Raw genomic sequence first — 23,387 nt, 5'->3', positions numbered from 1 at the left:
GAAGAGCTAACATGACTCCTTTACAATCATGACTCAATAGATTGTGGAGATGGTATCACACAGGAATGGAACTCCGTCGATCCGTGCTATCCTCCAGTGGCGCATGGCTGTTTCGCTTAGGTGTATATGCGGCTGCAAGTTAAGCAGTCCCACTACAACTTTCAAGCCATGTCGTCTGGGAAGTGGTTTGAATCCTATGATAGACGCTCGCTCTGGCGTGAATAGGACTGGGTTCGTTACCTTCACCATCGAGACTTTGCCATTTACTGATAGCACAAAGGTCTCACACCCAGGGATTCGCAGATAGGCAGCCGCGCCAGCGCCATAGGATGATGCACGAGTCAGCACAACAGCACAATGCAAGCAATAGTAAAAACGTGCCAAACGCCTACCTTTCGCTCGATGACGGTTTCCCGGAGGCTCCCCAAGACCGACCCGGGTACGACCCAATGATGTCTTACTGTGGCAACGAATACAACTGAGGGCGGTACAGATTCTATTCCGAGGGTAGGATAACCACCTTTTACAATCATTGATTGACAGCACTCCGTGGCAAAGCAACCTGGGTACCCAGCCTGACATGAGGAGTCTCCGTTTCGTACTCGGAGATCTGAAAGGACATGTGGGTGAGTGATAACCGCAATGAATGAAGGAGTCCGAGTGACAGAGTGCCGGGCGTACGTGCAAACAACTCAGGATGGCGGCGGCGCGGCTCCAAACCACCACTTCAACATCTTGTTGTCCGCGCTGAAGTCCGCCCGGCCGACGAAGTACCGCCGGGCAAACATCAACGGCAACCAGAACTCGTCGTCAGCCCACATCTGCTCGAGCGGGATCGGGGGGAGCGCTGCGATACCCTCTTGTGGAGCGCGATCTAGTGTCGCTGAAGGCTTGCTTGGCGGGAGCAGGTCGCCCTGTATGGAGAACCATCGCGGACGCATCTCGTCCGATCTAGAATCGCCAAGCTCTTGGTTAACAGAGCGAGGGGAGCAACGGGGAGACGGCGACAAACTCAGTGATCGTCCCGGTGTACTCGTGCGCGCGAAAGACGTCGATGTTGAACGCGGCCTCGACTCCGTCGACGGCGAAGAAGAGCGTGCCGCACTGCTCCAGCGGGGCTGTGATACCCGCCTCCTCCTGCAGAGACCAGCTGTGAGAACGCTAGTGAGATCAAACGTGGACGACGGCGGCAAGTACCTCAAGTTCGCGAACGGCCGCCTGCAAGGGAGTCTCCCCCAGATCGACCTTGCCGCCAAAGCCGTTCCACCTAGAGGACGCTGTCATGAGTCGGTGACCAACGGGTGTATAGGATGCGAAGGGGGCGACGCACAGTCCTCTACCGAAGCCTCTCTTCTTCAAGCCGAGAAGAACCTTCTGCACATGTGATTTGATGATACACGGACCAATTGATAGAAGTTGAAAATTAGAAGACAGAATAATGACTGCGCAAAGAACGTAAGCTGACCTTGGTATCGTCCACAATGACGAACGCGTTCGTGTAGGCCTTGACGTTTTTGTACTCTACCCAGTCCGAGACACCGCCGTTGGCCGTCTCGACGAGAGGGCCATCATAGTAGGACAATCCGGGCGGCAGTGCCATGCTGGGCTGAGACTTGGACGTCGCCGTCTCTCGCAGTGAACTTGAAGGATACAACACAAGCGCCCGATGCGTGGACAGCCCATGTCACAACACGTGAATTGTGATCCAGCGTGCCGTAAGTCATACTACGCGCCGTCCGACTGACTGATTGTTCAAGTTCCGAGACTGGGTCGAGAGCGGCTGACCCGTCCGTCCGTCGAAAGGATTGCAGGCCCGGGTACAACATCACGATCGGCGTTGCTCGCTCGGTCCATGGTGTGTTTTTCCTGCATCAACACCACTCTGAGCTGACGCTGACCCTCAAATTAACCAACAACGAACAGACTCCGCCGAGTACTATCTACGATACAGCGAGGTAGATGATAGTGCCAGTCCTTCACTGGGACGGCGCGAACCAAGCCAGCAGATGACGGGGAGGGTCGTACAGCTCCTGCAGCCACAACCAAGTAATTGGTCAATTCGTCGACCAGCTATGGCCCATTGGCAGCGAACGTCCACGAACCTCACGTTCATCACCGCTGTAGGCAGGCGATATGTTGTCATGGTACGCAGTCGTGGCACTGCGCCTCAGTGTGGTTCGACTTTATTCACCAGTCCCAACATTGATGCCTGGCTAGCGTACAATGCTTGTAGTTCCGCGAAGACAAGAATATCAGATCATTCATGGCATACGGTACAATAGCAACGTCGCGATAATGGACAATCTACTCAGGGTAATTGAAAAGGGGCCGCAAGTGACGTGGAGGTAGGAGTTCCTGAGAAGCAGTCAGCTCTGACGATGAAGAGCACGGCGCGATATGATCAGGCTGCAGCAAGATCTCACAAACCTTCCGCTCGTCACGTTTGTAAGCAGGTTGCAAAAGATCCCCCGGGGTGTGAACCTCAACATGCACATCGTCAAGTTTGAAGCTGGCCTCGTCACGCACCGCCTCCGGCAACAGGCCGTTCGCGGCGTCGATGAACGCCTGAATAACCTTCAGATCCTCGTCGCGAGGAGTCTTGAGCACGCCCGATGTGCGGCCATCGCGGATGTAAGCTCCCGTCGGAACGAACATGTATATCTTCGGCGCGCCATCTATCCACTTGCTATAACCTGCACGGTGTGATATGGGCGAACAAAGGTCAGATCACGCCGAGCAAGAGCACTTCCGGTAGCTTACTGTATGGGATCTCGAGTGCCTTTCTGACCTCCGCTGGCGCGCCCCCTGCGCACCCGACTGAAGTACTTTTGGAACGAGTCCACAACTACTGCTTCTCGTTCCGGGGCAAGTGCCTCCTCGTCAGCTTCGTTGTATTCGTCCCCACACAGTTCCTTATCCTGCTCTATGGTGACAGCTTTCACTCTGTCGAAGTCCACACCGTGGCCGACTTCAAGGTACCTCCGTAGCGCATCTGTGAGCTCATATCCTGTGCAGACAATGGGAAGCGTGTAAGTGATGCGTATGGCCATCGCAGAAGGCAGGAGATGGGGTTGACAGCTAGCAGTACTGTCGGGGCACAGACGCCTGACCCGTCAGCACATGTCACAGTAGCACGTGCATTGTGATGCATGGCGCCGACAGTTCAATTATTCTCGAGTAGCCTGACCGTATCACGTGTGTCAGAGGAGAGGGAGGTCTGAGACGGGCAAGGGAGGTTTGCAGACCTGCAAGGGCGAATAATCCTCAGGTCCGCGCACCTCGTTGTAGTCTCTACGCAGCACACGCGGCTAGTGTCGCCAACAGAACAAGTCTAGGAACATACTGCACAATGGCATCAACCTGACATTGGGACGTAGTGACGGGGAAGCACCGAGAGTGCCTGGACGATGAGAAATGTAGCGCGTTACACTCGGGCCACGGTGAACGTTCATGTAAGTCTCGCGCTCAGCACGCAGGTCATAAAAGAGACCCTGTGCGGTGGTTTCGCATGGCATGTCCTCAATTATGACGGCTGCCAGAGCAACTCACTGCCAGTGTAGGGAGATCTCGAGTGTCGTCCTGACTTCTGCTGGTTCCGTTGTGCGCACGCGTCGCAAGTACCGCTGATATGACCTTACGAGTGCCGCCCGTCGGTCCATGGCGAGTTCCTCGGCGTCGACATCGCGGTCAATCCCGCACTCGTCATTATCCTGCTCTAACGCAATGCCAATATCCTTGTCTGCACAGGATTGAGTTGACAAAGGCGTTACGGTACTAGACGGGACGGTGTATGGTGCAGTTCACTTAGAGACCACCACTTTTGTACGCAGTTAAGCGCCGGTATGTAACTTCATCAGATTGTCACGAAACGCTTCCGTTATTTGCCATTTGCAAGGATTTGAATAGGGGAACTAATCCCCAAAAGCGATTCTCAATTGGGTCAAAACTGGCGAAGGTGACCTCACCAGTAAGGCCGCAGCACGTGATATGGGCGTCTATATACTAAAGAGGTAATCATCTTATTACATAATGTAAAGAGAGGCCCGTTGCCTGTGTCGGCCACTCCCTTGTTGGATCAGCTCGACCGCAGAGCCTCTGGCATGTTGACCAATGAGATGATGCCAAGGTATACTAGCTTTAGTGCTTTCAGGAGGAGCACTTCACCACTGCTGAACATAATCAATAAGTCTAAGGTCGCAGTGATACACAACAGGCTGTATTGGTGTTGTGAGGCCGTTGAACCTAACCTAAGGCCAAGTCAGGTGACACTTGAGCGCGCGCCTAACTGCGTACAACATTGGTGGTGACCAAGTGAACTGCACCATAGTTGTCAGGGGACGAGACAGCTATGGGCAAATGTCTTCCTGCATCCCAACAGTCTTTGCTGGTCTGTTATTTTCCAGAATGTCTCCGAAGCTAGCATCAGCAAGCTGCACACGTCGAGGCAGCATCGAACATTCGGGATAAGCGGAGTTTCGCTCCGTTCTCGTATGATAGGGCTGCGATCTGGCCACAGAGCGAGTATGTCAGTGGATTATCCACTCCGAGCAGGAACTAGCCTTCCCGAACAGACGACTCAGGGTGCTCACGTTCTGCGAAACTCAGTTCCAGACGAGGCGGTGCCGCGAGCGAACGACCGTCCCGCTGCATTCTCACGCAGACTCTGAGGCATAATGTTTCGGCGGGACGCAACGCTGTAACTACGGGGCAGCATGGGTCACGGCACGGTCCCGTCCCTCTCGCCCAAGATCCAAGTGGAGACCCTGTCAGGAAGACTCACCTTATGGCCCGTTGACTGGACCCTTGCGGACGCCTGGCTCTTGTTCAACGAGCCACGGGGTATTACGGCAGGCCCTATGCTTGTCACGCGTTCTCCCGTCCGAGCTAGACAGCCGCGAGGATGAGGGCCATGCGACAAGCCGTCGCTGTCAGCGTGTCATCATGCCCCGAGTGCGGTGGCAGAGAAGAGCGTGAGAAAGTATCCATGGAACTGCACGGTTGCGAGCCACGAGGTTTGGTCTGTCTCCAGAAGATATGGTCGAGGATGGAACAGGTAGTGCGGCTGATGGAGTTCTTGTGAGAAGGCCTCAGTGCGAGTGGGAGCATAGGAGGGCTCACCACGACATTCTAGTGGCTGACGCTTGCCAACAGCGTAGCGAACAGCAAGGAAGGGATGTCAATGTTAATAAATACGGCCCAAAACACCATGCGCCCGTGACACGCTTCTAAGTCTACACATTGAGCACGCCTGTGCACTAGGAGCCATCCAGATGCGTGTGGACTTCCCTAGACTCTAGACTCTACAGTTCAAACCACCCTAGCCTGACTTCGAGGAGTCGGCGGGAGGAGTTGTTTGCCCATCGCTGAGCACCTCGCCGCGGTCCTTGCGCTTGCGCTTGACGCGTGCAAAGATGCCGACCTCAGGATCGCGGATGAAATTGACGAGGACCATGGGCCAGGAAGGATGTGAGGGGATCGTGTCGTAGAACTCGGGCGCGAGCGCTCTAAGCGCTGGTAGTTGGGTCCATGCGACTGAGGGGAAGTCGTGGTGCTCGTTATGGTAGCCAACCTGTGATACGTCCGTCGGTCAGCCTTTAATTGGGACGCAAAGCAAGACAACGTACATTATAAGCAAGAACGTTCAGGGGACCGTAGTAGGAGTACGTCTCTTGCTGCAGACCATCCCATACGTAATGTTCCGCAATGAAGTGTCCTGCGAGCGGGTGCAGGCTTCCAGCGAAGAAGCTTGACGCGAGGAGGTAAATGAGCGGGCGGACCCCGAATGCCTTCACGAGGACGTAGTCAAAGAGGAGCTCGGTGACTAGATTGAAGAAATGCCACTGGGTGAATGCCTGAGTGCGCACGAAGCCCGGGCGGAGGGCGTAGAAAAGGATTTGGAAAGTCCTATCACACAAGAAAACGTGAGCCACCAGATCAGTCAACTACCGGTGCGAACGTACGCAAAGAAGACCTTCCCTAGCACATTGTTCAGGCAGATAAGTTCAAGGTTGGTTGGGAGGTCGGTGTCAATACCATCCTCGCCGAGGAACTTGTGGTGTTCGATGTGATACCTCTGACCGATCGGTCCAACTCAATGGAGTGTCCGTACCACGGTGTGTGAAGGACAGCTCACCTTGAACGCAGCCGAGTACGGGATACCAATCGGTAGGTTTGCAAACACGGCAAGCGCCTTGTTCAGGTTTGGCCTCCGGAACGCGAGGTTGTGCGTGATCTCATGTATAGCGAGGAACAGATTATGATTTGCCGTACCACCAATGACATATGCCGTGAGGATGAAGAGGGGGGAGAGAGGACGGGTATGACGGAGGAGGATAGCAAGCGCAATTTGCAAGGATACGACACCTAGAACGACCCATTTGGTAAGGGGCTCATGACCCATGAGCTTCGTTACCTAAGGTGGTGTGGTGAGTACTCGCGCGGGTCTTCCACATGAATGGACGCGTGTTGAGGCAGAGAAAGAAGAACCGGAGTAAAGCATAGAGGACCCGGGAGATACGCACTTCTGGGTGGGCTTTCATAATTGCCATCCTCCGTGACCTATGCGGCTCCTCCGTCATGAGCCAGAGGAAGTCTGACGGGTCCTGGGGTGGACCCGTGAAGTGCTTCCCATCGTCCTTCTCGGTTGGGCTGGGCACCTCCGTGCGGCGTGGAGAGCGGCCCTCGTCGAGTGAGTCCGCGCCGCCGAAGTAGCTGTAGTCTGCGCGATAGGAAGCACAGGGAGCGCAATCCAAGCATTCCCATGATCAGCACTACCTTCCCGATGTGATAGATAGGGATAGCGGGACAATAGAGTTCGGTGGAGGAATAGAGTTCGGCACTTAGGCGGTCTACTCACCGATGCTTCTGTCCGCTGGTTTGCCCATCGTGCCGACGGGAGGATAGGAAGAGACGGACAGAGATGCGCAGTCGACCGACTCGCGCCCAGTGCTATGTTCTCGTGGCACTGAACGCGCCTTTCGGCTATCAAATCTGCCCGATACAGCGCTAGTATGTTTGCGTCTGTTGCCCAAGGGCTTGGGATCCTAACACTGTCAAATAACGCTAGATAACGCACGTTCGTCTGCTGTCCGAACCGCGACATCCACTCCGGAAGAGAAGGTCAAGCAGACAGTGTACATCCTTCACAGTTCGCTACTGCAAGTGCTGTCAGTCTGATCGCGGGTGACTACAACGCTATATCTGCCCAAGACCACTGCAGGGAACATGCAACCAAATCGCCGCCACTATGAGTCCCAACCTCAGGCGGGCCCTTCCCGACCCCGCCGCGTCGCAGATGCACAAACCCACTCGAGAAGTCGAGCCACCGATGACTCCTCCCCAGAGCGCTCGAGTGCTGCCCGCAAGTCAGGGAGCAGGGCTGTGCCCGTGAGAAACCGTGCTGCTGAAGCATTTGCCCGTCTACAGGCTGAGGAGGCAGAAAGGTTTGTCACAGTCGACTCTTGGCTTGTGCAGCGCAACTGATGCCAACGTGAAGACAGGATGAGATTGCCCGCCGTCACCAGAGGCCGGACATGGCAGTCCGGATCGCTAAGCAATCCAGCAGCGCATCTCGTGCCGCTGCAGCAAGAATGGCGAGTTCGGAGGAGATCGTCGGAGAGCGCCACCGCCAGAGTTTGCGCAAAACGGCACACGTACCCTCCAATACCGCAGCAGGAAAGAGACCACAGTCCTCGTTCCCCTACATCGCTCCGCTTTTGCAAGTCAGCTCGCGGCCCATGAAGTCCGTTCCGATCCCCCCGCCCCATCTCGCCGCGCAAGAGGAGCGGGAGAAACGCTCCAGGCAGGAAGAAGGGGATTACTCGCTGGGCTCGCGAAGCGCCCCCAGGAAGTCGCTCGCGTCGATGTCGGTGCAGCGCCGCGTTGGGCAGTCTCCTCGGAAAGCACCTGTGGGAGGGCCGGTGGCTGGTGTCCGCGCTGTTGGTGGGGATGCATTTCCCGATGCGCGCGTCCATGTCGGACGGAGAGGAAAGTTAGTGTATGGAAGTAGTGAGAGCGAATCCGAGAAAGAGGTGGTCTCGCTGTCGGAGGACGAGGACGAAGTATCCGTTCCGTGAGTTTTGCTAGGTCGTGATATGCGATTCACTTCAAGCTCACCATATATCAACTCAAAGGGCGCGCCCTGCACTGGGTCGAAAAACGGTGTTCATCGCTAGACGCGGCATAAACGCCGCGCGTAAGACGAACCCCCTGCGCAAGCTTACCAAAGCCGCGAGAAAGCTCGATCTCGACGATAGTCCGGGAACAGCGCTAGCTGCGGGCAAGAGAGCGCGCAAGCGGGACGTTTTAGAGCTTCTATCGGACGAGAGCGACGACAACCGCGAAGATGTCATAGAGCTGACGGATTCCTCGTCTTCCTCGGATATCCACGAATTGTTGGATGTGTTTGCTGCGTTGACTCTGACCACTTCCCGGCTGCAGCAGTATCGGAAACTTCCTTTTCTCCTGCGGAACCTTCGGATGGGGTTTGAGTCTCGGTGCCGGACGTTCCGGATCCCAATCGGCCCAGAGGAGTTCCCTAAACATCCAGTAGAAGTCATTTACCGATACGCCATTCAGGAGAGCGAGTCGGACGATTCGGATGTAGTGATCGTGGAGCCCAAATACCAGGAATTCGTTGGCATTTTGACGGAGTGGGCTTGCCCGATGTGTGGGCTGCATAAACCCTTCAGGAACAGGGCCATGCTCGTGTATCATCTGGAAAAAGACCATGCCGAAACGAAAGTAACCTGGGATGAACTGAAAGGCCAGGAAGTGAGCGATTTCACATCATCGAGATCGTACCATTTACTAATAGCTGGCCGACATACAGGAGAAAGGTTGGAAACTGTCTCTCTTCCTCCCCGACGTCGACGAGCTTGAAGACGATACTTCCGAGGGCAACGAGGAGGGAAGCGAAGACGAGAGAGAGGATGTTCCGGTCGAGGATGACGTTGGGTTCCCTCGGCACACTTCAGACAGGTAAAGCAGGATGAAACGAACAGATGTTATTCACGTGCGAGACTGAGCGTTGTCTCCAGTAAACGAGTCAAGAATTCAGAGCCGCTACCAATGCCCGCGCTACTATTCCTGCCTGAAAGCGACGACGAAGGTAGTACATCCGTCACTCCGCTACCCCTCTCTACAGAGCCAGAGTCGGAGGACATCAAGCCGACACCTACGACGCCGATCAAACGTCGAATCTCGCTAAAGCCCATGACGGGAAGGCCTAGTCTTGCGACGGCACCTAGAAGGTCCTATCGAGGCTCGCTCCCGGCTCGCTACCCTAGCCCTCCGCCGCCGGACGACCCCCAAGGTCCGGCTGCGCAGTATCCATACTTACCCCAGACGACGGCTGATGGGCAGGAGGAGGTGTACTCGTGCCGCGTCGGGGGCCCGCGGATCTTTGATTTGCTGAACACGCTTCCTACGGACGAGAAGTTCGGCATCATGGCCTGGGAGATCGTTCACCGGGAGGAGGAGTTGTTCGAGATGGAGGACGTCCGCGACGAAGACAAGGTTATGCTGGCGCTCTGGAACAGATATATCATCATGAACAGGTGCGTGCCAAGCGGTTGCGCCGCGGAAGTCGCGAACATTGACATGAGATATACAGGCAGGATTTCACGAAGAATGATTACTATGACGGATTGATCAAGTTCATCAACAAATATTGGGAAACCATACACCAAGCGGCCGGATGGCGTGCCCTCAGGGCCTTCCTGATTGTAAGTCTTATGCTTCAAAACGCATCCTCGTGGTGGCTGAACTGCTTGCTCTGGCAGATGCTATGCTTGAACAGGTATCTCAAGTTCGAAGATATTCTAAAAGTATTAGAGCACTACGAGGAGAAAACGGGCATGGATCTCTGGTACAAGGACACCCCAAGCGGAGGAGGAACCTGATGTCTTGTTTTTTTCAGTCAGAATGCTGTCGTACCAGTCTAACCACTGGCGTGCCCGCACTTGCGCCGTCTACCGCTTTGTGCGTATACGGGCAGTCGTGGCGCTCATCTGGATGAGGACAAAGTGTTACCATACATGGGCGTGAATTGAGCTCGGTTGTGCTTACATAATACGGGGTAGCTGCAGGGTGGCTGCTCGTCTGCGTCAAGCATCCTCGCTTGACTCCATCCTATACTCGACGACTCCGACGTCCTCCACGTCGAGTTCGTCATGATCTCTTCTCTACCCAAAAGACCTGCTTCGGCGACTTCGGACGACGGCCGCCCCAGCAAACGAATGGCCACGTCGTCTCCAGAAGAAGGCGAATTGGACGACGCAACGCCTCCACCTCCACCAAGGTCTCCATCCCCGCCTAAGGCTTCAGGGAAACCCATTGGCAAGGTTCCCTTCCCATTCAAAAAGAAACCCGCTGCGCCGGAGCATGGAGCGAATGGCGCAGGTATGGGTAGGTTAGGAGCGTACGACCGAGAGGACGAGCGGAGGCACAGAGAAGAAGACGCGCGGAGGCGGTTTGGGTTACCTCCGCGCCCTGAACGAGCTGATGACCGAGCGGGTCGCTCTTGGGGTACGGACAGGTGGGAACCTGGTCCAGAGAGGTATGACCGTCCGCGCTGGGAGTCTCAGAGTTACGTCTCGGAACCGCGAGCGTACCCTCGCGAACCGGAACGCAGACCGTACCGGTCACCTAGCCCTCCGCGTCATCTGGGCAGGCGGCGTCCTTCGCGCTCCCGTTCACGCTCACCGCCCACTCCCCGCTCGCCATCGTCACCTCGCTCGCCTCTCACCCCCAGCTCGGCTAAAGAGAAGCATCGGCTCCCGCCGTCCCGACCGGTGCTCCCTGACCCCGCAACATACCGCGCAGTGTATGACCGGGATAGGTGGCGAGACGAAGATGACCATTGGGCTCGCAGACGAGATCCTGCTCGAGATACTTATGACGAGTACCGGGATGGCCGTGAAGGTTGGGGAAAGCAGCCACCTGGGCGTAACAGTGTCTCTAACCAACACCATCCAGACGTTGCAGAAACATACACGCTCAGGTCACCTTCGCTGGCCCAGCCAATGAGCCCTCCGGCGCGCCCCATCTCTCCACGGACAACCCCAGAGAAGGGCGAAGTTGCTGAACGGGAGAGTGCGCCTCCGCCACCACCAGACGACCTTCCACCCCCAGCGCCACCAGACTTAGCGAGGCTTCCCCCGAAGCCGCCAGCTCCCTTGGACAGGTATTCGCCGCAGCCAGTTCCTCCTACGCTTCCCAGACTCGAGTCAGACCTTCGAGCTGCAGCGTCCGCTGTGTCGCAGGAGCAGCAGACGAAGGAGGGTCGGCCTGCAGCAGTGCGTCGCCCGAAGCGGAAGGCCGTACATAGAACCAGAGAGCAGGAGCGAGAAGCCTATGGTCGCATCTTCGTAGGCTGCGGACAACAGACTGACTATACTGTGATGACCAAGCTCGGTGAAGGTACCTTCGGGTGCGTGATATTCCTGTTGATCGAATTCTTTGTGTGCAAAGGTGACATCTTGATCTCACACTGACAATGTCCGTAGAGAGGTGCATAAAGCCATACACCGCGAGAAGGGCCATACGGTCGCTTTGAAGCGCATTCTCATGCACAATGAGAAAGAGGGCATGCCCGTCACAGCCTTACGTGAGATAAAGATTTTGAAGGCTTTGCGCCATCCATGTATTGTTGACATCCTGGATATGTTCGTCGTTCGAAGTGCGTTCGGACCACGTTCAACCTCACGCCCTTCGTGTCTATGCAGTTACTCATCCTTTATGTTAGGTCATGGCAAGGAGTCACCGCTATCGGTGTACATGGTGTTCCCGTACATGGACCATGACCTTGCTGGTTTGTTGGAAAATGAGCGCGTGAAGCTGTCTCCCAGTCAAATCAAGTTGTATATGAAACAGTTGCTGGAGGGCACTGAGTACATGCATCGGGTAGGCTTTCTTCGTCAGCTTCACCAGTTCAGCAGGTCCTACAACTTTCGCAGAATCACATCCTACACCGAGACATGAAGGCTGCGAACCTGCTCATCTCGAACGACGGATGCTTGAAGATCGCCGACTTTGGTCTTGCGCGTGCATTCGACCCTAGCATCGTCCGGGTGAAGGAAGACGCTCGAGGCAAGGAGCGCAAGTACACGAATTGTGTCGTCACTCGGTGGTACCGACCTCCCGAGCTGCTGCTTGGTGCCCGACAGTATGGCGGTGAGGTAGACATGTGGGGCGTAGGGTAAGTGGTCATCTGAATGTCGAGCTACACCATGGTATGTATGGGAGCCTAATCGTCGTTCCAGCTGCGTACTGGGTGAGATGTTCTTCCGGAAACCAATCCTTCCTGGAGCGTCGGACCTCGACCAGCTCGACAAGATCTGGCAGCTTTGTGGTACTCCGACCGCACAGAGCTGGCCCGAGTACGATCTACTTCCTGGATGTGAGGGCGTGAAGAAGTTTCAAGTTCATTATCGGCGGTTGCGGAAGACCTACGAGTCGTATGTTTTCGCACGGCTGGCGTGAAAGGTGCTTTGACTAACATGCGCTTGCAGTATAGGTCCCGAGACTGTTGACCTCCTAGACAGACTGTTGGTCTGCAATCCAAGGGATCGGCTGACGGCCTCACAGGCGTTAGACCATGACTACTTTTGGACAGATCCTCTTCCAGCAGACCCCAAGTCGTGCGTGTCCTTCTCTTCTACGCTATCGTCGACTAATAGATATCTGTTTGCTCTGGCAAATCCATCTCTGACTTTTCCCCCAGCTTGCCATCTTACGAGGCATCCCATGAGTTCGACAAGCGTGGTAGACGCCACCAAGCTCCAGCCGGACCACCTGTTCCTCCTGCAGAAGGTCCTCCGAGACCTCTTGCGATGCCTCCAGGCATGGGCATGCATGGTCGCCCACCCCCGCCGCGTGAGTCGTTTAGAAATGGCCCACCCCCAGTCCACTACTCCCAGCCACCGATGCCCGGGGCCCCTGCAATGTACGGAACACATGCGCTTCCCTACCTACCGCCTCGACAATACCAACCTCCGCCACCTCCCACCCTCCCGCCTATATCCATACGCCCTGGTCAACCCCCACCACAAATCATCCCTATGGGCATGGGCATGGGCCAGCCGTTGCCGCCACCGCCACATGCATACGGCAGGCTCCATCCCGCACACCTGCCCCCACGACCGCCTCTGCCGGTACCCTCAGGACGTCCAAGTGGTCCTGGTCCAGGACAACGCCATGGTGGATATGGAGGTGCGGGAGGTGAGCTGAACTACGGTTGAGCGCCGTCGCCGCCTAGAGCATGGACTCTCGCTGTCTTATTGTTATCGACTTGCACATAGCACATTCGTACACTTACATCCATCGTATATCATGTATCTCACATCTTCCAGGTATTGGCATCCCTCATGCATACATCATCGTCGCAACTACCAACACAGTTTCTTGGTATCTCTAATCCCTGTACAATCTAGAGCAATGATTGGTCGTTCGCACGTATAAAACTTGCGTCGATCAGCTGTGTCGTCTGCTTTCAAAGACACACCTAGCAATCAGAGGATCACCGCTGACACTTCCTGGCAGGTGTCTTACATACATGAGAAGAGAAGTTCGATAAATATGGCTATCACGAGAGCTCCGGTATACATGTGCATGTCGTACTGATCATGGGGAAGAGGTCATTACTGGGTAGGAATACATGTAAGAACAACTCGCACGTCAGTCAGTCCCGAAAAGATACTAGAGCAATGCAGCATCACAGCAAGCAAGGTTAAGATAGCAACGATACAGCATATGTCGTGAGATGAGCGGCACATAACGTAGATAAAAAGGACGCGACAGAATATGACCACGGAAGATACAAGGAGGGAATATCGAAACGCTGATCAGCCATCGGCTGCCGCTGACTTGGCTTGACGTTTTGCGGCTCGTGCAGCTTGCTTCTTTGCTTGCGCCTAAAATTACCGATGAGACTAGGACGGGAGCGCTAAGTTACACGACAACGTACCCTCGTCCTCGTTGGACGCCCTTTCTTTTCTTCCTCAGCCTCCTCTTGCGACTCTTCATCGGACTCATCCACGTCCTTCTCGGGGGATGTTGGAGGCTTCTCGCCAGCATCATCATCGTCATCTGAGGCAGACGGTTCGTCATCGTCATCGTCCGACTCGTCTGCTCTCCGCTTCTTTGCTGTCCGCGCCCGCCTGCGACTAGGTATCAATATTGTGTAGATTAGCTGACACAATCCACTCACTTGGCAGACCCGTTGGCCTTGGGCGCTGCGGCTTTGCGCTTGGCCGCCGCTGGAGCGCGGGCAGCGCGAGCTTTCTTCTCCTATATGGTCAAATCAGAACATGGACGCGTGCAAGTCTGAGTCGTGCTGACCTTTGCCTCTGTAGTGTGCTTTGACTGCTTCTCGTCCAGCCATGTCAGAGCTTCCTCTGGTAGATACACTCTCTTCAGGATCTGGGTGTAGGTTGGGCTGAATACGCATTCAGATTATAGATGTTTGTTAACATACCTCGTTGACGGCTTCGGAGCTGGGCAGCGGTCTCAAGATGTCAGGTGGCAACCGGACCTTTCCTGGCCACGTCTCGAGGTTCCAAGAATGTGCCTTGGCGTGGGCCTTGATGACGTGCTGAGCCAACTCGGCGCACTGGTACAGTTTCTACAACGAGTCATGAGCGATAATATCTACAGGGTCGCATTGTGAACGAAGGCTCACCTCACTGTACGAATGAGACTCCGCATCGCGCACCGTCTTCGCCTTCAGCGCGATGTGATATAGCAACGCGATATTGTCGCTGTTCGCCACAAGGTCGAGGAAGAACTGAATGTATCTGGGATATGACTTGTAAGTCTTCAACGGGAAGTCTGCGGTCAACAAACATACTTCGCAATATCCGGGAAGTACTCCTGCTCTATCCTAAAGTCGGGATGGTGTGCCAGCAGGTGCAGCAGCCGAATGAAGGAATGTTCGAAGCGCTCCAGTCGTACCGCTGGTGAGACGTCAGCTCAGGACCATACAGTCGAGGATTGAAATCTTACGCTTGGGCATGGCACGCAGGGCGTACACAACATACGCCTGCGCCTTGCTCTTCACATCCGCCTCAGGGTCGTGGACGGCAAGGAAGGGAACCATATTGTACTGAATGGGGATCTTTCCTTTGGACAGCAATGCGACGAGCTTGTCGAGGAACGTCATGCGGACTTGGTATACGGAATCCTGTAATAGCGCACACACTCAGCTGAGCGATTTCGACGACTCTTCCAGGACAGAACGCACCTGGATAGTGAGGGCTATCTGCACGAAGTATTTCGACACTTCCTGCGCATAACTCGGTATGGCAGACAAGCGCAGCAGCGACGTGGCCGACTGCAATCGTAGTCGCGATCGCATGAACAGGCTATATCATGTCGTGTCAATGTCGTCTCGCACGCATAGCTGATCACCGTGAATACTACTTACAGGTCATTCGCATCTGCGGAGAACGAACCCTCATACTGGAGCACGGTTGAGAACATCCGTATGACGGGGTGGGCGATGTCGAGTGCGGTCTCCGATCCCGCGTGCGCTATACAGCGATTACGGCAGACCTTCAGCGCAAGGATCTTCGCACGGAGGTCAATAGGCATCCGCTCGTCGTCTAGCCAGTCTTCATCGGTCTCCATCTATACCGATGTTAGCAAAAAGTTGACGACGTTACAAGAGATGGCTCACCATGTCCTCATCTACATCCGGCGCCGACCTGAGAACCTGTTTGACAAGGTACGCCATGATAACATCGCTCTTCTGCTCAAATGCATCGGGTGCACGGAGGGACAACTGAGCAAGCACCGCAATGTGCGCGACGAGCTTGTCTGGCTCGACCTCCTCGAGACTGTCCGCTATCGACTACATTTCGTAGAACTCATCAGTGCAACTCCAAGTTCAACCAGTTGCACGCACCTCCACGACCTGTGTGCACAGCTTCTCCGAATCGCTCATGCATGCGACTAGCCTTGCCGCGAACTTTGCATGCCGCGGGTTCGCTTCCAATACAAACCGCAAGACTCGTTCGACCGTACGCCTATCACGATACCAAAACACGCACCGTCAGCTACCTCATTCACGCTAGTCCGTACACAAACCACACGCACTTATCGCTGGGCGCACTCTTCGGGTCCCACATCGCCGTCGCCGCGAGAGCATGCAAACACACCTCGACTAGCCTCGTGTTCCTCTCGTCCGCGATCGCTTTCGAGATTTCGCCGATGTGCGCCTTGTATAGCGCAGGACAGTGCTTGGACACGAAAGTCATCCACACCTGCGCCGCGTGCGCTGCCTGTTGTGTGCGTCCCTCGGGCTCGCTTCCGCCTGCGGCGTACATGGAGAACGTCTGGATGTTTTGCGACTGCGTTTGGGAGTATGCAACGGAGGAGGGTGGCTCGGAGCCTTTCTGGACACGCTTGATAAGGGTGGGAATTGATGACTGGTTGATGATGTGTAGGGTGGCACGACGAAGGAAAATCGTCATTGTCCCGAGGAGGTTGGAGGAGGATTGCTCGACTCGGCGGAGGAACTCGTTCTGCGCCACGTAAGTTCCAGTAACCCGTATAGAGCAGCTTGGGTGAGATACTCACCCTTGCCTTAATAAGACCTTTCAGGTCGGTCTGGACGTCCATACATGTCTTAAGCAACTTATATAGACGGCCCTCGTTGAGCTTCGCAAACGCTTGCAGGTCTTCTGCTGCCTTGCCGGGCTCGGGAAATTGTGCTGAACCCCACGATATCAGTCCGTCCAGCACTGCTCGGCAGTAGTGACGACTCACGAAGAGTAGCCTTGATCGCGACGTTGAGCTTTTCCGTCACAGCGTCCTCATTCTCATCAATGACGCCGCCCTACAGAGTCACGGGCATCAGAATGCGCAGCGGGTTCACAAAATCCTGGGCGACAGCTCACATTGTACTCAATGCACGCAGTCACGAATTTCTCGTATATCGTGGGTCGGCTGAAGCGTAGCAATCAGAGATATTCTCAAACCTCAACCGGAATTACTCACACCACCTTGAGATTCGTGAGGCCAGACAGAATCCCAAAGGCAGCCTCGTCGAGATAGCGCATCGTCAGCAGCAAACGATCTGTCCACGCTACCTCGTCAGTCTCGGTCCCTTTGGAGGCGGACGAGGCAGGAAGAGTGGGGAGGGGAAGTATGTAGTCCGCCAGTGTCTGCTCAACGAGAGCCCTGTTGAAGTATAGGTTGAGCGACGCTCTCTGCATGGCTGTAAGACATGGACCTACTTTACATCGCGGTTTATCGAGGCACTATGCAGAATGCTGCTGGGGACCCAGGAGAAATGCTGTATTGCCGCGGGATCGTTGTTTTCGCTGCAAAGATGTCAGCGGATGCAACTGAACCGCAAATTTGTACACCCACATCTCAGGGTACGCGAGACTGTACAAACGACCAATGGCGTTGAAAGCTTCCACTCGGACGCTTTGCTACGCCACGAACAAGAGCGTTAGCACCAGGCCTCCGTTCCAGGCAATAACCCACCTTCTTATCCAGTCCCCGACCAGAAACCGCCTTGAGCTGGTCCACCGAAACGTGGTGTAGCGCCGTCTCGTAGTCCAGCTGCCCAAACAGCTTGCACACCGCCGCGCGAATCTTCTCGTCCGGGTCGAGCAGCTTCAACCGGAGCGCCTCCTCCGTCTCCTTGCGCATGTCCGGTAGGTTCACCAGCACGCCCTTCATCTTCTCGACCCACGCCTGGCGCACGGCGATGTTCTTGTCGTTCATCCTCTTCAGCCAGTGCGCCCACGTGCTGGGATACTTGTGCACGAGGTCCTGCCCGTGCTTGTCCGCGAACATCTCGCCAAGTGTCTGCGTCGCCATCAGCCGTAGTTGAAGTTGCTCGACGCGGAGCTCTTCTTCGAGCTGGGGGACGACATTGTGGAGGAGGGAGGGGCACGCCCGGTTGAGCTGCTGGATGAGGTCGTGCGCGGTCTGAACCTCGTCAAACTCTTCTTCACGCGCGCGGTCGACGATGATGTCTGTGAAATACTGACAGACATTCCGCTGGAGTTTATCGGCGGTTGCGTTACAGACTTGGACTGCAAGGCGATAGGAGGGTTGGTCCATCCTCTGTCGGATACGGCGTCAGTTACAGGTCACATGAACAGCGGTCACAGAGACGGTTGCAAGTCTGTAGGTAACTTCAAGCTCTGTGCAAGCCGCGCGACTGTGGGGTTCACGTGGTGGTACACAGACGCGAAGAGGGGGACTGAAGCGTGGGCGACTACGCTCCTTGGCCTCGCCTCAGGAATTCACCACGGTGTACGAGCTGGACCGAGGGTCACAACCGTGTTGTGTACACTTCGCACGCGATACCAGGGGTGAAGGTGGTTAGGACTGAGACGTACCGCGTTCTTGTCTGTGAATTGGGCCATGATTACTTCGAGCACTTCCGAGGGCAAACTCGAGCATTCGTCAATGAGCGCAATCAGGATATCAGCCATGAAGAGCTCAATCTTCTTTGCGAGGTCGCGCCGCACAAGACCAAAAAAGTCCCGGAAGATGTCGACCATGAGCTCGTCGCCATGAGGGAGGTCGCAGACAAGAACCACGCTTTTGACGGTGGAGAGAGATTCGAGTAGGTGGAAGTATTCGTTGTAGTAAGCAGAGTCCGCGCCCTTGAGACCAGCAGAGAGCTGCCTAAAAAAGAACTGAAAGATGTCGCGAAGCTCGTTCTGAGTGTAGGGCGCGTCGGGAGCGTAGAGCCTGAGAAGGTCGGCGAGACAACATGCGGCGTAGGCCTTGACGCCGCGGTCCTTGTGGAGGAGGATGGAGGTACTAACAAGATCCTTGCGGACAGGGGCGAGGGAGTTAACATCGACGTGCTCCTGGTCCATTTCTGCGAGCTCCTGATGAAGCTGCTTAAGTTTCTTGAGGAGGGTATCGGTGGAAAGGCCCTTGCCGACCAGCTTGTCGCGGAACCTGAGTTTCTTGGGCGAGGGCTGCCCTGCGGTGCGCGTCGTGGCAACCATCGCGGGCGGTGAGGAAAGGGGGGGCGGGCGTGGCGGTAGGGGAGGGAGAGGGAGAGGGAGACAACAGACGGTGTGGAGGCGAGGGTGCGCGAGAAGCGCGTCGCGCGTTGTTGTCGCTTGTTTGAGCCGCGCGCTCTTGCTCTCCGCCACAATCCCAGATCTGCATACACCGCGCGCAAGTGTGGCTGCCCCGGCCATATACGCCTTCTGGCTCGACGCACTCGCATTCCTTGCTTTCCTCGTCGACCTAGTCATGCCTCCTGCTGGGATTTTGCCGAGTAGAGCGCTCCCATTGAAGGAGTCTGGTCTCTTCAAGGAGGTCCTCCACTACTATGAAGACAGGCAACTGAAGAAGGGCCTCAAGACTGCGGATGCTATCCTCAAAAAGTTCCCTAATCATGGTGGTGCGTCACACCTGCAATGCACGCTTTTAGCTATGCGTGCTCAAGCCAGATTGTAGAAACCTTGTGCATGAAGGGACTCATCCTCACACATCTCGGCCGGCGCGAGGAAGGCCTCGAACTCGTGAAGCAGGGCGTCCGCCTCGATCTCACCTCGCACATATGCTGGCATGTCTTTGGCCTCATCCAGAAGGGCCAGAAAAACTATGAAGAGGCTCTTAAATCTTACACTCAAGCCTTGCGCTTTGACAAGGTCAGATCCACTTGTTCTACTGAGCGCATATATGTCTTCTGGCATGGCAGAGCTTACGATGACTCTCCGTCGTGCAAACCGCTTCGCCTTGTCGGGCAAAGATGCCCGACGACAGGGCTGAATCATCTGCATCATTTTCACACAACCCGACCAGAATGCGTGTGTGGCCTGGCTGTTGTGCTCCCTCGGGCGAGCCCAAGCATTGTCTGCCACGGACCCACTTCTGTGCGGATCACCCGCGTCTTAACAGGCAAATTTACGCGTGCGACTATACACGCCGTGAAGCAGCGTTCCATCGCGTATTGTCGTCCTAGATCTGTCATAGCCTCAAATCTTTACTTCTCCGGAAGCCCAGGATTGCCGAATCCATGCATCGGATCGGAGCTCGCTGACAATGTGATGATTGCAGGAAAACATGAACATCCTCCGCGACGCCGCGCATCTGCAGACGCAGTTGCGGCTCTACGACGGGCTTGTCGAGACCCGCCACACCCTCCTCAGGCTACGGCCTCAGCTCCGTCAGAACTGGATCGCACTCGCCGTTGCGTACCACCTGAGCGGCAACCTCGCAGAGGCGAAGAGTGTGCTCGAACAGTATGAGCGCATCGTCAAGGTGCGTACGACAAGTATCCCCTCTTCCCCTCACCTGTCACTGAACGCGCCCAAGCAGAATGTGCCCGACTACGACGTCGAGATGTCCGAGATCCTGCTATATCACGTCCGTGTCTTGGAGGAGCTCGGCGAGTACGCGGACGCGCTCTCGCTCCTTGACGCCAATGCCAAGTCGCGCGCTATCATCGACCGGGTCGCGATTCAGGAGTTCCGAGGTGAGCCGCTGGGCGCATTGGTGAGTGGGCCGTGAGTACTCAAGACGGCTCGACCGCCTCCGTCCACTACTATTAGCGCGAATTTTGTCGAAGGCTGGTAAGGACGAGGCGCAGCAGGCGTGGCAGGGGCTCATCGAGCAGAACCCGAACTGCTGGGATTATTATAAGGGGTACCTGGCAAGTCGCGGAATTGACCTCGGTAAGACGTTGCTTGTATCAGATGGTGGTGGCGTTCCTCATTCTTGTTTGCAGAGGCTATCACGGACGAGCAACGAGATCAAGCTCTGCACAGCTTGCACGACTTCTCGGCCCAATTTCCTAAAGCATCCGCCCCACTCCGAATAGCACTTGAGATCGCTCAAGGTATGTGGCCTCAACTGACTCAAGCCGATACATACCAACCCACAGTACCCATCAGGAGACAAATTCACCAAGCTCGTCCAGCCCTACCTCAAGACTCGCCTCGAGAAGGGCGTCCCCTCCCTTTTCGCCGACCTCAAGTCCCTCTATCGCTCCTCCTCAAAGCGCGACACCATCGAGCAGACTGTCACCTCCCTTCTGTCGACGCTCGTCCACCCCGCAACCTCCCCTTCGCCGCCCGACACCGACCCCACAGAGTACATATGGGCGCTTTACTACCTGGCACAGCATCACTCGTTCTTGGGAAGTCACAAGAAAGCGATCGAGCTGCTAGATGAGGCGATTGGACACACGCCGACGCTGCCCGAGCTGTATATGTTCAAGGCGCGTGTCCTGAAGCGCGCGGGGGACCCCTTCGGAGCGGCGAAGAACATGGATTTGGCGAGGACGCTGGATCTGCAGGACCGGTTCTTGAACACGAAGGCGGGCAAGTATCGCCTGAGGGCAGGGTTGATCGATGAGGCGGTCGAAGTGTTTGGGCTATTCACAAAGGTACGTCTCAGTACTAGGTATCACCGGACTCCGTGGTGCTTGTATTGACTTGGAGGCTTGCACTGGGTGTGCACAGAAAGATGCCCCGAGCCCGTCGCAGGACCTGGAAGACATGCAGTCGCTGATATACCTGACCGAGGAGGCGGACGCGCAGCTGCGTAATGGGAACCTCGCGATGGCGCTGAAGAAGTACGATGCGATCCATAGGATCTTTGATGTCTTTGAGGATGACCAGTTCGACTTCCACGGGTACTCCGTGCGCAAGTTCACGATCAACATCTACCTGAAGTGAGTGTCGGGATCCTTACGAGGCTGAGTGCCGTGTCTAAACGGTCATCATGATACAGCTTGATCAAGTGGGAGGACAACTTACGGTCACATCCTGCGTACGTCCACTCAGCCATCGAGGCTTCTCGAGTACGTGTTCATTGAGCTGCCCTTTGCAGTAACATGCTGAAGTCGCGTTAGATACTCGTCAAAGTACACGATGACCCGTCGTTAGCGACAAAGCCTTCGTCTGAGTGTAAGCCGCGGTCGCTATAAACCCATCACTCCATGCGATTTACTCCGCTGCTCTTCGTCTGCAGCGGAACTCTCCAAGAAGCAGAAGAAGAAGGCGAAAAGAGCCGAAAAGAAGGTCCAGGAGGAGGCCAAGAAGGGTACGCCCATGCAGGTCATCACTCTGCATTTGCTCTCAAGCTTACTCTGTCACCGCGTAGCTAACCAGAACTCCGCTAACGAGGACAAGGGCCTTGATATCGGTCCACTCAAGGACGAAGATCCGGATGGCACGAAGCTCCTGCAAGCGTCGGACCCGCTCGAGCGTGCAGCAAAGGTGCTCAAACCTCTAACCACGATGGCTAAAGATAACATCGATGCGTGGCTCGCAATCCACGACGTCGCGGTCCGGCGGAGTTCGTGATATTCCCTCCCGTTGTTCACTATGGATTTAACACCTCGCAATCACAGAGAGATATCTGCAAGCCATTCAGGCTCTGAACCGCGCACATGCATTGAACGCAGACTCACCAGAACTGCATTTCCGTCTGGTTGACTTCCAGCGAAGATGTACGATGTGATCCTACATGTCCACTTACCTCCTGCGCTAACCGCAACGCTCTTATAAAGGGACATCGTTGACAGACAAGCCGTCCGAGAACGCCGCCTCTGCCGCTTTGTCAGCGATTCAGAAACTCATACCGGATGAAGTATCGCTGGAGGTATTCAACTCGCAATACCTCCAGCGCCATTCCTCACGAGCAGACGCGGTCCTTGCCGCCACGAAGGTCTCGCGGACGCTCGGCGCTCCTCGAGAAGAGGTCGAAGCGTCGATCTTCACCGCGCTCAATGCCGATACAGAGCTCAAACTAGAGGTACGCTCATGTTTGCTGTGTATAGACATTTCATACAACCAAACGTCGAACGCTGTAACTCATAGACGGCTCTCGCGATCGTCGCGTTCCTGACCGAGATCCGATCGCAACGGGCAGAGGAGTTCCGAGCAGCCTGTAGAGCGAAGTTCCAGCTCTCAACGCTATTTGTGCCTCCAGAGGACCTCGCTGCTGCGCAGAAGGCCGTCGTGCAGAAGGACCCAGTGGCGGACGCGGTCGAAGAGAAGGCGGAGATTATAAGCTAATCGACATGGAGTACGGACTATACACTGTGTACTAGACACGTTCCACTCGCGTATATACATTGCCTTCGCAATGCTCACATATGTATGCCAGTGATATATCGACGCTCACTGTGGGGTGTACAATAAGCGCCTACTGGCTGAGCACTCTCTGACTGTGGCTGAGCGGAGTGTGAACCTTGTTTGATCAACTAGTTGCCGTTTCCGTCGGAGGGACGGATTGCTGAGACTATCGCACGTCCACCCGCCCACAATCCTCAAGACAACGTCGCCAACGACACCTCCGCCATGGTCAACATCCCCAAGTATGTTGAAGCATTGCTTTTTAATTATATGCCGGGGTGCTGACTGTACGCTTCTCGTTAGGACTCGCCGGAC

General features: G+C 55.5%; 8 protein-coding genes across 8 annotated transcripts; 3 read left to right on the top strand and 5 right to left on the bottom strand.

Moving 5' to 3' along the window:
• Positions 1–692: 692 nt before the first annotated feature.
• DICSQDRAFT_55027 (uncharacterized protein) lies at positions 693–1,600 on the bottom strand (the record flags this gene model as incomplete). Its single annotated transcript, XM_007363554.1, has 5 exons — positions 693–951; positions 1,013–1,137; positions 1,198–1,267; positions 1,331–1,371; positions 1,466–1,600. 5 exons carry the CDS (start codon positions 1,598–1,600, stop codon positions 693–695), a joined length of 630 nt encoding a protein of 209 aa, XP_007363616.1.
• A 704-nt stretch (positions 1,601–2,304) lies between these two features.
• DICSQDRAFT_167947 (uncharacterized protein) lies at positions 2,305–3,050 on the bottom strand (the record flags this gene model as incomplete). The annotated part of the gene is made up of 3 exons (XM_007363553.1): positions 2,305–2,355; positions 2,428–2,686; positions 2,761–3,050. The coding sequence occupies 3 exons, from the start codon at positions 3,048–3,050 to the stop codon at positions 2,305–2,307; spliced, it is 600 nt and encodes a 199-aa protein (XP_007363615.1).
• A 1,252-nt stretch (positions 3,051–4,302) lies between these two features.
• Positions 4,303–5,166, bottom strand: DICSQDRAFT_134497 (uncharacterized protein). The gene is made up of 3 exons (XM_007363552.1): positions 5,119–5,166; positions 4,781–5,062; positions 4,303–4,506 (listed from the first exon to the last, which is right to left on the bottom strand). The coding sequence occupies exons 1-2, from the start codon at positions 5,124–5,126 to the stop codon at positions 4,885–4,887; spliced, it is 186 nt and encodes a 61-aa protein (XP_007363614.1). The 5' UTR covers positions 5,127–5,166; the 3' UTR covers positions 4,303–4,506; positions 4,781–4,884.
• Positions 5,167–5,175: 9 nt separating this feature from the next.
• On the bottom strand, positions 5,176–6,934 carry DICSQDRAFT_153709 (dihydroceramide delta(4)-desaturase). Its single transcript, XM_007363551.1, has 6 exons — positions 6,857–6,934; positions 6,522–6,718; positions 6,134–6,412; positions 5,961–6,073; positions 5,625–5,904; positions 5,176–5,569 (listed from the first exon to the last, which is right to left on the bottom strand). Exons 1-6 carry the CDS (start codon positions 6,882–6,884, stop codon positions 5,318–5,320), a joined length of 1,149 nt encoding a protein of 382 aa, XP_007363613.1. The 5' UTR covers positions 6,885–6,934; the 3' UTR covers positions 5,176–5,317.
• Positions 6,935–7,246: 312 nt separating this feature from the next.
• Positions 7,247–9,902, top strand: DICSQDRAFT_179128 (uncharacterized protein; the record flags this gene model as incomplete). Its single annotated transcript, XM_007363550.1, has 8 exons — positions 7,247–7,351; positions 7,426–7,442; positions 7,496–8,071; positions 8,133–8,772; positions 8,831–8,979; positions 9,039–9,557; positions 9,614–9,725; positions 9,783–9,902. The coding sequence occupies 8 exons, from the start codon at positions 7,247–7,249 to the stop codon at positions 9,900–9,902; spliced, it is 2,238 nt and encodes a 745-aa protein (XP_007363612.1).
• A 1,122-nt stretch (positions 9,903–11,024) lies between these two features.
• On the top strand, positions 11,025–13,241 carry DICSQDRAFT_54621 (Pkinase-domain-containing protein; the record flags this gene model as incomplete). Its single annotated transcript, XM_007363549.1, has 7 exons — positions 11,025–11,431; positions 11,508–11,680; positions 11,747–11,904; positions 11,958–12,199; positions 12,264–12,458; positions 12,513–12,641; positions 12,725–13,241. 7 exons carry the CDS (start codon positions 11,025–11,027, stop codon positions 13,239–13,241), a joined length of 1,821 nt encoding a protein of 606 aa, XP_007363611.1.
• A 388-nt stretch (positions 13,242–13,629) lies between these two features.
• DICSQDRAFT_179126 (uncharacterized protein) lies at positions 13,630–18,983 on the bottom strand (the record flags this gene model as incomplete). Its single annotated transcript, XM_007363548.1, has 21 exons — positions 13,630–13,913; positions 13,967–14,159; positions 14,210–14,289; positions 14,341–14,421; positions 14,477–14,623; positions 14,681–14,795; positions 14,849–14,954; positions 15,004–15,181; positions 15,242–15,362; positions 15,425–15,627; positions 15,677–15,850; positions 15,905–16,025; positions 16,096–16,523; positions 16,579–16,712; positions 16,768–16,837; positions 16,899–16,947; positions 16,999–17,181; positions 17,238–17,324; positions 17,374–17,438; positions 17,494–18,081; positions 18,360–18,983. The coding sequence occupies 21 exons, from the start codon at positions 18,981–18,983 to the stop codon at positions 13,845–13,847; spliced, it is 3,816 nt and encodes a 1,271-aa protein (XP_007363610.1). The 3' UTR covers positions 13,630–13,844.
• Positions 18,984–19,236: 253 nt separating this feature from the next.
• DICSQDRAFT_145365 (N-terminal acetyltransferase A, auxiliary subunit) lies at positions 19,237–23,012 on the top strand (the record flags this gene model as incomplete). Its single annotated transcript, XM_007363547.1, has 15 exons — positions 19,237–19,387; positions 19,444–19,637; positions 20,047–20,250; positions 20,308–20,464; positions 20,541–20,663; positions 20,717–20,827; positions 20,883–21,376; positions 21,453–21,664; positions 21,724–21,793; positions 21,845–21,899; positions 21,964–22,035; positions 22,096–22,290; positions 22,346–22,444; positions 22,520–22,749; positions 22,815–23,012. The coding sequence occupies 15 exons, from the start codon at positions 19,237–19,239 to the stop codon at positions 23,010–23,012; spliced, it is 2,565 nt and encodes an 854-aa protein (XP_007363609.1).
• Positions 23,013–23,387: the final 375 nt, after the last annotated feature.

The sequence above is a fragment of the Dichomitus squalens genome (assembly GCF_000275845.1).
Source record: "Dichomitus squalens LYAD-421 SS1 unplaced genomic scaffold DICSQscaffold_6, whole genome shotgun sequence".
Classification (NCBI taxonomy): domain Eukaryota; kingdom Fungi; phylum Basidiomycota; class Agaricomycetes; order Polyporales; family Polyporaceae; genus Dichomitus; species Dichomitus squalens.
This window is presented reverse-complemented; position numbering and strand designations above follow the sequence as displayed.